Source organism: Mus musculus, chromosome 14, assembly GCF_000001635.26.
Source record: "Mus musculus strain C57BL/6J chromosome 14, GRCm38.p6 C57BL/6J".
NCBI lineage: Eukaryota > Metazoa > Chordata > Mammalia > Rodentia > Muridae > Mus > Mus musculus.
This window is the reverse complement of record NC_000080.6, coordinates 29719042-29732898: the sequence shown is the minus strand read 5'-3', so window position 1 is coordinate 29732898 and position 13857 is coordinate 29719042. Positions and strand designations below refer to the sequence as shown.

Here is a 13857-nt window from a genome sequence, read left to right as displayed (position 1 = left end):
CATACTTGAAATAGAGTATGTGTGGGGGTAAGTGGCAAATATGAACATCCTCTCTCATTGTGACAAGTCCAAGGAGACTGGCTAAGAGACTGTGGGAGGATGAAGCTAATGAGCCCGTTATATTAGGCAGCCACTTCCAGGATAGCAAGGGCTCTCCTCTGTGTCCCTACATATGCTATATACAGAGGGCATTACATAAATATCTATGTTTTCTGGTATATTAATCAGGGTTCTTTAGAGCTACAGAAATTATGGAATGAATCTATATGCATATATAAAAAGGTATCTCTATCTATCTATCCATCCATCCATCTATCTATCTATCTATCTATCTATCTATCTATCTATCTATCTATCTATCTATCTGGAATGCAGTCCAGCTAATCCAACGATGGCTAGCTGTGAATGGAAAGTCCAAGAATCTAACAGTTGCCCAGTCCACAAATCTGGATGTCTCAGCTGATCTTCTGTAAATTCTGGAATCCCAAAGAAGTGGGCTCTTATGCCAGTGAAGGAATGGATGTGCTAGCAAGGTGAGGACAAGCAAGCAAAGATGGAAAGCTTCCTTCTTCTATGTCCTTATATGGGCTTCCAGCAGGATGTGTGGCCCAGATTAAATGTGTGTCTTTCTGCCTCAAGATCCAGAACAAAGATGTGTGTCTTCCTACTTCTAAGGTCTGGACTAGAAGTGGATTCACCCACCTCAAACTAAGCAGAAAAATCTCTCACGGGTGTGTCCTCCATTTTTGGATTGTAGTTCATTCCAGATGTAGTCAGGTTGACCACCAAGTCTAGTTATCGTGTCTTGTCTGTAGCTTCTTGAAAGGCTTGCCTATCATGTCTGAAGCTTGGGTTTCCGTCTCTACCACTGGAGTATAAACAAAGCAAAGCAATGTAAAATGTCTAAGTTGGTTATTAAAAAGAATAAAAGGTCAGAGTATAAAAATCCAGTGGTGTACACACACACACACACACACACTCACACAAAGAACTACCCCAAAACATAGAACTAAACAAGAATGATAGTGGAAGATGTTAATAGTCTTTTTGTTTGGGTATAAGGGAGATTTCATATCCTCTTTTACTTTCTGCACTGGTTGAGAAGTTATGTGTACGTGTCTCTTCTACAGTATAAAAGAAATGGTTGAATAAAAGAAGAGAAAAAACATAGTAACTCCTTTAACAATAAAGATGTTTGAGAGATTTTTTTTCTGGTTTATATGCTTACCTTGACAGAATGTAATTTTAAAGCATTGGATTGCTATTGTAGAAATATATATATTTAGAGACCTCTGGTCAATGTGAGTTTTTGTAGTTAAGGTTGTATCCTAGCTTGCTTTTTTTTTTTTTCCTGTGATAGAACACTGACCAAAAGCAATGTATGGAGGAAACAGTTGATTTCATTTTACAGCTTGTAGTCTATCATCTAGTGATGCTAAAACAGGAACTCAGGGCAGAGATGTGAAGCAGAAGCTGAAGCAGAGGCCATGGAGGAGTGCTACTCACTAGCCTTCTGTCATGTTTCCCAGCCTGCGTTATTATATAGCCCAGGACCACCTGCCCAGGGGTAACACAGCTCACAGTAGGATGAGCATCCTATATCAATCATTAACCAAGAAGATGCCCCCACAGGGCAGTATGATGGATGTGTTGTCTCAATTGAGGTTTCTTCTTTCCAGGTGACTCCAGCTTATATCAAGTTGACAAACACTAATCTATATAAGTTAACACATTCTTTTTTCTCTTTCTCTCTCTCTTTCTGATGCTAGGATGGAACCCAGGTCCTTGTGCATACTAGGCAAATGCTCCATCACTGAGCCACATCCCTAGCCACAATATCAAGCTTAACAGCGGCATAATCTTCCATGAATCAACCACAATTAGTTTAACCAACATCCCATTTCAGTCATGAACATGGTTTCTTAGTCTAGGATAGACAAGATTGTGATAAGTGTCCTTATAGCAAAATGTTGTCGTCTTCACAATTATATCCCCAGCTTTCTAAAAGGGTTTACAGAATATCTATTAAATGAGACTGCTGCTTTAATGAATGTAATAAAGAACACATCTGTCCAATGCTTTCTAATTCATTCAGGTGAGTTTGGATAAGAACCCTGACTCTGTAACTTCAAGGCACATTCTTTAAATACATAATTGTTCAAGACCTATAGAAAAAGTAGCCATTGCTTTTTTGCTCACTAAGATTTGACTAATCAGACTATGAAAGGGAATCAACTCCACCCCAACTCATATAATAGGAAGGACACAGATGTAGAATCAACAGAATGTAATGACCACACAACATGGGGCCTGTGCTCTCTACTGAGTTCCTCTTTGTACCACAGAGGAGGTTACGTTCAGTTTTTTCTGCCAGTTCTACTCTATGCTGAGTCAGACTATGAACTGCAAGAACTTGAACAAGATCTCGGGGCGGTAAGATGGCTCAGTTGATTAAGGTGCTTGCTGCTAAGCCTGACCACCTCCTGTGTTTAATCTCTGGGACCCACATGGTGGATGAGGAGAATCAGCTCCTGCAAGGTGTCCTCTGACTTACGTATTTGTGAGGTGGCAAAGGCATATCTCCTCCTCACCCCTCCACTGAATGAATACATAAATCATGAAATAAGTAAATGTAATAAAACATGCATTTTGGGAATGTGTTTATACATTTTAATAGACAGTTTATCAACATAAATGTATCATCCAAAGTATAGCCCACTGCATGCATGACAATTTCTGATGGTATTGAAGAGTCTGACCTGAGGCAAGAAGTTGGGGGTGGATAATCCCAAGATTGATTTCAGTTATTTCATTAAGAAAATTTAAATGCTTTAGTTTTATTGTGTAGGCTCAGATTTTTCAAAACCCACTTTAATCGAAGTTCTTTAATGCTTCAAACTCCCTTCTAGATCACCTACTTGAGGTAGAAAAAAAAGAAAGGCTAATAGGAAACAGGGTTGTGGATCTGTTTAGAAGTAGCTCTTTGGAGCAATTCTAATCTGCATTGTTAGGATATCAGCAGTTTAGGCCAAAACACAAAACTCGAATCAGTAGAGGTGGCTTAATTTCAGAAGACACTGTAAAGCTCCACCCGATGGGCAGGAGTCTGCAGAAGCAGCAAGCAGCAGATGGAATGCTTTTGCTCGGTGGTGCATTTCCCTCTACAAAGTCATAATGTGGAAAGATCAGTGAAGGTAGACCAATGCAAGAGGGTCATCAGCAGAAACCAGTGAAGTGTTGCAAGGGAAACCGATGCAAGAGCATTGTTCACTGTGAGTTACGTTCTACTTATACTCTTTCCAAGCATCATGAGTCCTCTCACCACGTGTCTGCCTCAGCAAAACATCCTTTCATAAGGCAGCTTCCAGAAAAACATCACATGACACCATTGAGTCTTCAAAGAAACCAGAAATTTCCACCTCATATTGTACCAGTAATGTAGCAGAGAAATTTACTTTTTCAATTATTGCTATTCCTAGAGTTTAAATACTTTATCTTTTCTCCCCATAACACAGCCTCTTAAAAAGTTTTCATGTGTAACAGATTGAAAAGTAGCATTGAGATAAAATTCAGCATTGAAAATAGTTGTTATCAGTGAAAATATCACCAGTGCATGCATTCCTGGGCTCCATGGGTGCTCCAGCAGCACTGCTGAGCCTATGGGTGCTAGGCAACTGAAAGACAGGGAGCATTTCCTCCTCCGCACGGAGGAGCTCTATTCCAGCCCAGGGAAGCATCCTTCTCCTCAGCTGCTTGTCCACGAGCCCTTCCTGCCAAGGATGACTTTAGGAACAGGCTGTCACATACAAACCATTCTTTGTGAATACCTACGTCATTTTGCTGTTTGACAGGTGTTTAACTCTAGGCATCATCTACTCTACATGCTCCCCATCGTGATTCAAGCAATCCCAAGGAGTTAAAAGCAAAAAGTCAAAGTTTCCCCTTGTTTCCTCAACTGTGTTTTCATCACGGGGAATCTTTGTTAGCAGCCTAAGGATGTTACTTCCCAGTTGGTCCCTTACCCACCAGCTGTGCCCAGTCACTTTCCTAGCTGCTGGGATAAAATACTGACAGAAGTCACTTAAGGGAGAGGAAGTTTATTTTGGCGTCGGGTTCAGGGGAAACATTCTGTAGTGGTTGGGCAACCAAGGTGATCAGCTCAGTCTCTGGTGGTAGGAACATGCCAGTGGTTGTTATGTGGCACCGGCAAGAAAGCAGAGAGCTGAGCTATAAGTATAAGCTATAAGCAGAATAGTTCTTAGTCTCCCCCCCCCCCAAAAAAAAACTGCTCTCCCCCTCCAGCTAGGACCTACCTCCTAAAAGTTCCACAATATTCCAAGACAGTACCACCAGCCGAGGACCTAGTATGCAAACTCAGGGTCCCATGGAGGATCCCTCATGTTCAAACTACAGCCAATTCAGAGGATATGAAGCAAAATATCTACATGTGTCCATGGTTTTAATATGACACAGATAGGTGTATGCTGCATCTACTATGCTATGACCTGCTTTTGTACTTATATGTCCACACGGGCAGCTTGCAATATAAGCATATCAGCACATAGGGCCTGCTTTCCTTTTTCTCTAAAACATATGAGTTAGTTATTCATTCATTTATCTATGAGGTACAGAGGAGATTGAATCCAGAGCCTTGTTTAGTCTAGCAAGAGCTTTGTCACTGAACTGTACTCCTCGATTTTATTTTGAGGCCGAGTCTCCAGTCTGGTCTCTTGACCCTCTTGCCTCCATCTCTGGGGCAACAGATCCATGTGTGCACCCCCATGTCTGGTTGTGCTTCCCCTTTCTAAGTAGCTAAATGAAATTCCCTTGTGTGATAAACTGTGATTATTATTGTTATTATTATTATTATCATTATTACTATTATTTTGTTTTACCAATTCCTGTTTGATGGACATTTGCAAGCTTTGCATTTTCTCATACTATTATAAAGGAAGCAGATCGTATCCCAGGAAGATGCTTCCTGCTTCCAAAAGGCAGGCAGTCTGCCCTCTATGGAAATAAGCCACTCTCGGTTCACACAATTAGAAGGTGTGCGATGCGTGAACGCTTCCTTCTCTCCCCCATTCAGCCAGTTGAGAACCAGAACAGCAGCATCAGCATATGCTGCCACTGTTCACTTAGGGGCTCCTGTTTCACAGGAGCGGCTTCTCTTCGCTGGAGAGGGTGGCTGCTGAGGTGCTACCTCACTGTGCAAGTCAGTGCTGCTGTGTGAATGTGACACGCCTGGTCCCCAGACGGAGGAGCAGCTGAAATCAGTTTCTTGGGAGCCTCTTGAGTCCTGCCTTACCCTAGGACACACCTCCATTTACAGACTAAGAAAATACAATGGCATGGCTAATACTCATATGCACAGTCACATACATGCATGTAACATATTATATGCTCTTACACACAATCATGGGCACATATAGGCATAGCCGTGGTCACAAACTGTCACTCAGAATCATTTTGTCAATAAAGATCAGAGGCTCACTGGGTGGTTGTTCTCATGCTGGGAGAGGGACTAGGGTGAATAGTAGGACCACAAAGCCCTTAACCAGTTGGTTCTAGCCTCAGTAGCTAGCATTGGCTTAGGGGAGATGATCCATGCCAGGTGATCCCTCCAAATACTTTCCTCTGGGGTGGCTCTTTGCCCTTCCCCATGACAACCATCTTAGAGCTGGGGCAGTGCTCAATAGAAGAGCTGCATCTGGTATAGCGTGTGTTGCCTGGCCACTTCCTGCCATTGCCTGTGCTGTCGGGGTTCAAGGAGCTACTTTGTCCAGGTCAGTGGAAGGCTAAACATTGGAAAGGAAAATCACATCTGGCTGAATTCAGATCAAGGTTGCTCAAACATCTACTCCATGCAGGAGCTTGGACACAGTGGACCTCAGACTGTTTCCCGGTCTGTGTATTCCTGGGGCTGCATTCCAGACTCAGTAGAACTGCTCTGGGCAGCAGAGCACCTCTGCCATCACTGCAGTCTCCCCAGCCCAGGTAGCACACGGGGCTAGAAACAACACATGACAGGGCGGGCTCTAAAGGTGGTGACCACCACCTTCTGATATCTCAAAAGCCAGCGTTTGATGTTGTGTCTGGACACATCTTCCTCATCTCTTTCCTTTACATCTCCCTCCAGAATTGGGAGTGTTCAGTGCTGTTTGCAAGGCACTGGGTCATGGTGTCTAGGAAGGTTGAAGGGTGGGATTTTTAGGAGAAAGGAATTTCAGTCCAACAGCTGCTCCAGCAAATGTGTGTTGTGTCTTGCAACACTGAACATCTTACTGTAGCCACTTGCAGTCATATAAGGAAGGAGATTAACACTTGTGGGGAGGGATTCAATCAATCAACCAATCAATGGGTAGTGGTCACTGCTAGGAAAAGAAACGAAGGCAGCTAAGAGCACCACTGTGTGCATACTTCTATTTTACCTGAGGCTCTTGAAGCTCTCGCTACAATGGCTCCTAAACAGAAACAAATTTCAGCTATTGAGAAGCAACCTCAGGCCAATCGGAGGGAAGGGGAATCTGGCAGAGGACGTCATACCTGCAAAGGCCTCAGGAGAAAATAATCCTGGCTTTAACCTGTAGCCTGGTTGGATCACAGTAAGCAAGGGATAATGATGGAAGAGAAAGCTGGGTGAGGAGCCATTTTGATTTAATGCAGAAGGCATAGAAGGATCTTGACCTTGGGGTCTGATTTTTCTTTTCTAAAGAGGTGGTGTTTGTAGGTGCAAAAAGGAGGAGAGATCAATGGAGAGGGAGTTTAAGGATGAGTCTGTAGCGTGCTGGAGCAGGTGGCAGTAGTAGGGAGAGATGGCTTCTGTGTGAGCATGTGCAGGTGTGATGGGGAAGCAGGGAGCCGGGCTTCAACTGAGGGCCCAGCAGCATCATTGCCCTGAGGCATCCATAGAACCAAAGCAGAGCCTGGCTGGGGAAAGGCTGTCTGTGTCCTCAGGATGGAGAAAACAAAGATTTATTACATTTATGTGTGTATGCTCATGTGTTTGTCTTTGTCTGTGTACCACTGTGTACACTTTCAAGAGTCAGTTCTTTCCTTCTGCCGATGAGTTCCAGGGACTGACTCGGGTCATCAGAATTGGTGGTAAGTGCCTTTACTTGATGAGTCATCTCTTGAGGGCCCAGGATTTCTAAAGTGTTTCTCATTTAATAAGTATAAGATAAAGCTGGGTGGAAAGTTCACTAAAGCATTTGGTGTTTTGTTCCTTCAAACAGTTTGCATCTCCATTAACACCACCATAACCTTCTAGTTGGGGTCATTATCCCTTTTCAGCCTATAAGACTTTACCCAGATAAACCCTACCTGCCAGACTTGATTGAAATTTTCATTATGGCCAGCTTTTAGTCAGATTTTTTTGTTTTTAAACATCAATGATGCTTGATCTGATAATATTGAAAAAGTTAATAAAAATTATGTTATTATAATAAAATAAGAGGTATTCCATCATGTGGAAAGTTCACGCAAGATTAAATGCAGGATGTAATGGCCAGTCCATGTTTGTGCCTCTGTGTATGTCGAAGTCATGTCAAAGCAAACCCATTCAGGTGGGCTGTGAGAGCGACTCAGGGTGAGTAAGCCTGGTTGCTGTGGAGAAAGTGACTTTTTTTAAAATGACAAACAAACAAACAAACAAACCAACAAACAGAAATCTGCTTACCAAACAAAATCTCTTGATAAGGATCAAAGTTACCTTTCTTCACTTAACACAGAAGTGGCATTCAGTTTATTAAAACCATGCACAAGCTCTTTTGTATTTATATATTAATAGGTAAAATAGATTTAAGTTCTGAATTCCAGTAGTTCTAGGTGTAATTTTTTTTTCCTCCTTGATATCCAGTGGGACATTTGAAAATCCCTAAGGGTTAGGATAACGTTTGTGTGTGACTGGTCCTATTTCCACTTACTAAATACCCTCACAGCCTCAAGGTGTGATGACAAATATAGGGGTTTTCCTTGCTCAAACGCTCAGGTGTGGGGTGGGGTGGGGTAGTGTGGGGTAGGGTGGGATGTCAAAAACTCTCCTCCAAGAAATGCTTCTCTGGGATCTCCCTGGAGTTTCTTAGACTAGGAGCAGGTGAGCATTTTAAAGCCTCTGCTTCTGGCTGGCTTTTCACAGCCCTTACCATCTCACTAGCAGCCCACTGATGCGGGACCCAGTGCGAGCTCTATATTAGGCAGGACTGGTGTTCTGTCAGCAAGGGATGGTCTCCTTTGGCTGGACTCTGTGCTACAGCTGAAAGCTGTGTGTTGAAGTGCCTGCTTCCAGGTGTAAATAGCAGGATCCAAACCCTCAATGTTGGATGTTGCATTTAACACAGAAGGTACCATGGCTGTTTAGAGCACCCTGGACTGATGCCATGTGACCTTCCTTTAACTGGCTGTGGTCCTTGGACTGGTCACTTAGCCCTTCTGGGTGTCATTATACCTCTCTGTCAAGTGGTAGTTTACACTAAGACCTCTTTCTTCAGGGAATGTTGTAATGATGAAAAGGAATAGAAGACTTGAGTGGCAGCTTCCCAGATTCTTAATAGACTTTGAGATTCTTTAAATCATTTTTGAGCTAGTAGGAAATACTTAGTGCATCCATCTTAAATGTAAGTGTACCGGACTGTTTTGTTTAATAGTTACTAATTCTCAAAATCCTTTCTCTGGGTTAAGATCTCTAGCTGCCCTACAACTGTGGAGTCCACCTGTGCCAAGTGGCATGGATAGTGACTTAACCTCCAACCATGGTCACGACCTTGGTGCCCTCACATTGGCTGCTTCTTATCCTTTTGCTGTGTCAATCTCTCATCAGTTAAAGGCACACGACTAATCAGGGCGGAACATGTATTTCTTTCATCATACACACTATTGTTGATACTCTGTCAGAGTGCATAATTATATATTTCTCATTATTGCTTTTGGAGAAAAGCCTGTCCCTTCCTGATCTACACATCCCAGAAGGGCAGCTTGCCTGGTTGATTTACCTCCAGCACCCACCGCATGCCCTTCTGTGTCCCTTTTGACCAAGATGCTTGGCTATTACTGACTGGACGGATGGATGCAGGAGAAGGGCTGTTACCATACACCACCATAGAGGGGACAATGAAACCTTATGAATCGGGGCTAGTATGTACTCATTCATTCATTCATTCATTCATTCATTCAAACATCCATTTAGAAAACTCTTGCATTCTGGCAAGAAAATTAAATTTCCTCCCAGCCTCCAGTTTGAGTGTCAAAGCCATATGGACCACTAGCCCCGGGGTCAGGCTGTGCTTGGTTCAGTTTGGAAAGGGCTGGCATGCGTTCATAGGCTGGAGGTGTGTTCAGAAGCAGAGAATTCATTATAACTAGTTAGTCATCCATGGAGACACTGCCCGTGGGTGGGGTGCACTTGGCACTGGTGGGCCGGGTTCCTGGTGCTGCTTCCCTAGGTAGGTGTGTGACTGGCCTTAAGCCCACGGAGGCTGGGGTCTACCAGTACTCAGAAAAAAGCCTGGCAACGAGCCCCTCACATTCGACTCAGTAATCCAAACCGTTCACCACCAAGATAACTTTTCCGGAGACTGCTGTGAGGGAGAGCCATGCTGGATCCTAGCCGGATACTACCCCTACCCTTACTCAGTTCTCTGCAATTGAGTGCAAAGAACTAGGTAGGGTGTGGGTGTGGGGGGGGGGGAGAACCCCTGTAAATCCCAGAGGCGGAAATACATGCACATAAGGAGAACCGAGGCGGCGGGGGCGCGTTCGGAGACTAGGCGAGGTCAGGAGCGCACGGCTGCCCCAGGTCGCCCGAGTTTGCTCCGCCAGGCGAGGATGACTCAGCCTCACTCGGGTCTTTACCGTCAGCCCGCGCGAGGGCTCCACAAAGTTCCTAGTCACACCCTAGAGCTTGAACGAGGATGGGGGACAAGGTTTTTCTAAGGGTGGGGCCGCGGCAAAAGAGACATCCTGGGGCTTTCCCTGTGGGTATTCAGAAGCCTCGCCCGCGCTCAGCTGCCTCTTCCCGGGCGGGGGCTGGTGTGCGGAACCTCCGTGCTCGGAGCAATCTGAACCCCCCTCCTCCCCCCGCAGAATTAAGGGTGTCTGCCGGTCAGGTTGGACTTTCCGCTGCGTTTGCTTCCTTTCCCGCCCGGGCATCCTGGTCCCTGGGTGCACCGTGTAGCAGTGCGGACCCCGGACCCCGAGCTTCAGTAGGCTTGAAAGCACCCCGGCCCGTGGTCCGGAACGCCAGCGGTAGCTGTGCGGCCGCCGGGTGCCCGCGCCGCGACTGCAGCGCCACCCTCCGCGCTTTCCTCCAGTCGCCGCGGCGGTGGAGCAGCGATGGGCGGCCACGCCGCGGTGCACTCCCTAGAACCCGACCCCCTTGTCCCATCCCCAGCCCGTTCTGCCGCTATACGAGCCGGTCCACTGCCGCTGCCGCCGCCCGCTGGCTTCTTCCAGACTTCTGCCTCTTCCCAAGGAACCGTGAGGGGAATCGGGAGGGGGTCGCACCACCTCTAGGCTCCGCAGCCCCCCACCACAACGCCCCTGACCAGTCCCCGGGGCTCCTGACCAGATCAACTACTGGCAAAGTGTGGAGCATCGGGGTCCTCGGCCTCGCTCCCGAGCCGCCCACCCCCATTCCGCTCCGGTCGCCAGGGCCTGGGGACCGCCCGGGGCCACCCGAGAGTCGCGCCCGTGGCGGCGGACTGCGGAGTTGTAAAGAACTCAGCGGCCGCAGTGGGCCGGACCGGGCGAGGCACGAGCCGTGGCGGCCAAGGACACTTGAGTTTGCGAGTCTCCGCCCGCGAGGCGCCTCCCGCCCTCCCGCCGCGGCTCGCCGGACTCCCCGGGGCCGCCGAGGCGGGGCTGGGCAGCTGCCGCGGCAAGAGGCGCGTCTCGCTCCCTCCTCCCGCGCCTGCCTACTCCCCAGTGCTCCCTCCCGCCTCCTCTCCGCCCTCCCCTCCCCTCCCCCCGTACCCCGCTGCTTCCCCCCCCCCCCTGCTCCCCAAGTGAGCCGGGCGCGCGAGAGGCAGGAGGGGCGGCGCGCGGCGGAGCAGGCAGCCCAGCGCGCTCGCCCACCGCCCGCCCGGCGCAGCTCTCCGCGGCCGCTCCAGTCGCCGCCGCCGCCGCCGCCGCCAGGATGGCCGGGCCGGGCTCGCTGTGCTGCGCGTCCCGGGGGGCCTCGGCGCTCCTAGCCACCGCGCTTCTCTACGCCGCTCTGGGGGACGTGGTGCGCTCCGAGCAGCAGATCCCGCTCTCCGTGTAAGTGCCTGGTGTTGGGACTCCCCGGGAGGGGCGGCTAGCGCCCGAGAGAGACCCGGGGCGCCCAAGTTTGGGCGCCTGCAGGTGCGGCTGGGCAGGACCCACGGCGGGTGCGGGCCTCGCCTCTTGCACCTGCCTCTCAGCATCAGCACCCAGTGGCGGGAGACTAGGGTGGAACCTTCTCGCCCTTTCCCTGGGGCTGGGGAGTAAGACCTGGAGAGGTTCACCTCAAGTGACAGCGCCAAGTTTAGAGCCTGTTTACAGACTGCAACTTCCACGGGCTGTTTAATGGTCCCCTTTTCTGCTACCTTGCCATCCTACTTTTCCGGGAAGTGGGGTGGGGGTGGGGATGGGTGGATTTCTTCAGAGTAGTATTTGCCAGGTGATGCTCATTTTAGGTGTTTAAGTAACCAGGCAATTGTTTCTATGAAAGCCCGTGGTCTTCTTAGAGAGCCAGGCTTTACACCTTCTGAACTCCGGTGACCCCGGACCCCATCCCGCGCTGCGCTCTACATCTTGGTGCGGGTAGTTTGTAAGAGAGAGTTTTTTTTTTTTTTTTTTTTTTTAATCTTTCTTTCCTTTTTCCTTTAATGTTCTATCGCCCTGCTCTTTCAGCCACAGCCCGGTGTGTGCGCGTGTGTGACGGTGACACTGGTATTACATTTCTTCCCTCTGCTCTTTTCTCCCCATAGAGTGAAGCTGTGGGCCTCCGCTTTTGGTGGGGAGATAAAATCCATCGCTGCCAAGTACTCGGGCTCCCAGCTTCTGCAAAAGGTAAGGTTTCTGTGGTGACAGACAGCGATGATTTTTCTAGCACAGAAAATGGAGGCAGATTTAGTTTTTCCAAACAAACGTGAGCCCAGAGCTGCATCAGTTATCAGAGTAGTCTCTGATCTCCCGTTCTTGGCATTGTACTGTGCAGTGACTTCTCCCTACCAACCGGTTATTTTTAGATGACACTTGATTCCAAACACAAAGAAAAGCAGGATACTCACTCGCACTGTCCTGGCTGGGGCTCGGAAACAGTGTGTTTGCATGGCTCTTCTCGCAGTTGTTGGTATTGCTGTCTCAGTGCGAGAGCAGATGCTTCCCTGGCCAAAAGATGCTAACTTCTTCCAAGGGGCAGAATCCGGCGGGCAGCGTCTGTTTTCGGAGCCTCCACCTTGCTCGGGAGTCATAGGGTTCAGTGTATTGGCGAGATACCAGCAGCTTTGTTTGTCATCCCTGCAGTCCTACAATCCCATTATTCCCCAATCATCTAGACCCAGGGCTGGGGTGCATTGCATCATTACAGATAAGGCGAATGGATGTGGTTATCTTTCCACTCAGCTGCACTGCCGGGTAATAAGCTCTGAGAGTGGTCCACAAACTTAGGAAATTGGTCTGCGTCCATATATTTCTGTAAAGTAATGAGAATGGAGAATTGATTATTAGGCTGGTATCAGGAGTTGCATCAGTTTTAATTCAAATAGGCAGCATAAAGCTTAAAATTACATCTTGAGATATATGGCCCTCTTTATCCCCTTTAAGATAAAGAATGAGCTGGTGGGTGGGTGGGTGAGGGTGGAGACCAGAGCGGGTGAAAAGAATTTCAAGCTAGTAAACGAACCAAATTAATCCAGATATTCTCCTGACAATAGAAAATAAGATTGGCCTTTAGGGGACAATTCTCAGAGACTGGGTATAAAGAGCTTAAATTGTTAAGTTAACTTTTAAGCATTTTAAAATGTGTTTTTCGGGCCAATGTACCATATGTGTTGCGCATGCTGCCTGGTAACCAAGTCCATATTTTATTTATGGCATTCCGTTTCAGAGAGTAGCATTGCGGGGCATTATATGACACTGTTTGCCACACGAAATTCAAATATTATAATAAGGCATTGTCCAATAATAGGATAGCAAGGTGTGCTGGAAAAAAAAAAATGCCAGGCATTGAATCCTTCAAGCCATAGGGAAGATTGTTCACCTTCAGGCTGGGAAGAAGTTCACTGAAATGTAGTCAGTGATAAAACTTGATGCATTGGCCTGCCTTGATGGAAGACAGCCATTTACATACCTGCTACCTTCCTCTTTTTTTTTTTTTTAAGAATGGCCTTTCTCCCTGGTATTCTTTTAATTTGGTCCAGCCTTGCCTGTACACTGGCTTTTTGCCTGCTTGTCAGATGTTTTATATGACAAGCTCCGGACTGTGACACAGCCTGCGTATTTTGCCTATGCTTTGAATTCCTAGACGCTCTGAGTGTGAGCATATTGTATAACTTTAAAGAGATATTTCTCATCTGCATGTTGTAGTTGTAACAGTTCCAAAAGAACCCCCTGTTTGGTCTCTGTTGTACTTAGCATCTAGCTCACATTTTTTGGGGGAACACATGAAATACATTTGTCTTCTCTTGGAAGTTTGTGCACACATGTGTGCTGCACAGATCCCATCAGCCCCATTATTAGTTATTGTATAATAGCAAATTGGCAGTGGCTAAGATACTTCTCATCGGCACGGTTCCTGAGACTGAATTCACCAGCCTTGCTCTGCCCTTGTTGAGTTTGCAGCTTGACAATTGTGTAATTATTTCCAGCTGTTTAGTGCTTTGTTGCCCTTTCTTGCTG

The 13857-nt window shown here is 47.2% G+C and overlaps 1 protein-coding gene across 5 annotated transcripts in view; it reads left to right on the top strand.

Annotated features, from left to right (window-relative positions):
• Nucleotides 1-10123: 10123 nt before the first annotated feature.
• Nucleotides 10124-13857, top strand: part of Cacna2d3 (calcium channel, voltage-dependent, alpha2/delta subunit 3) — an 817833-nt gene continuing 814099 nt past the window's right edge. For 3 of the 5 annotated variants that reach the window (XR_001781093.2, XM_011244938.3, XM_006518486.4), the window contains exons 1-2: nucleotides 10124-11253; nucleotides 11946-12027. Coding sequence is in view for 3 of the 5 variants with exons in the window: in XM_011244938.3 (XP_011243240.1) it covers nucleotides 11132-11253; nucleotides 11946-12027 (204 nt within the window). In the remaining 2 variants the exon portion in view is untranslated. Of the gene's footprint in view, nucleotides 11254-11780; nucleotides 11786-11945; nucleotides 12028-13857 lie in introns of those variants that run through there. The other 2 variants (NM_009785.1, XM_030247616.1) reach the window with 2 other exon arrangements.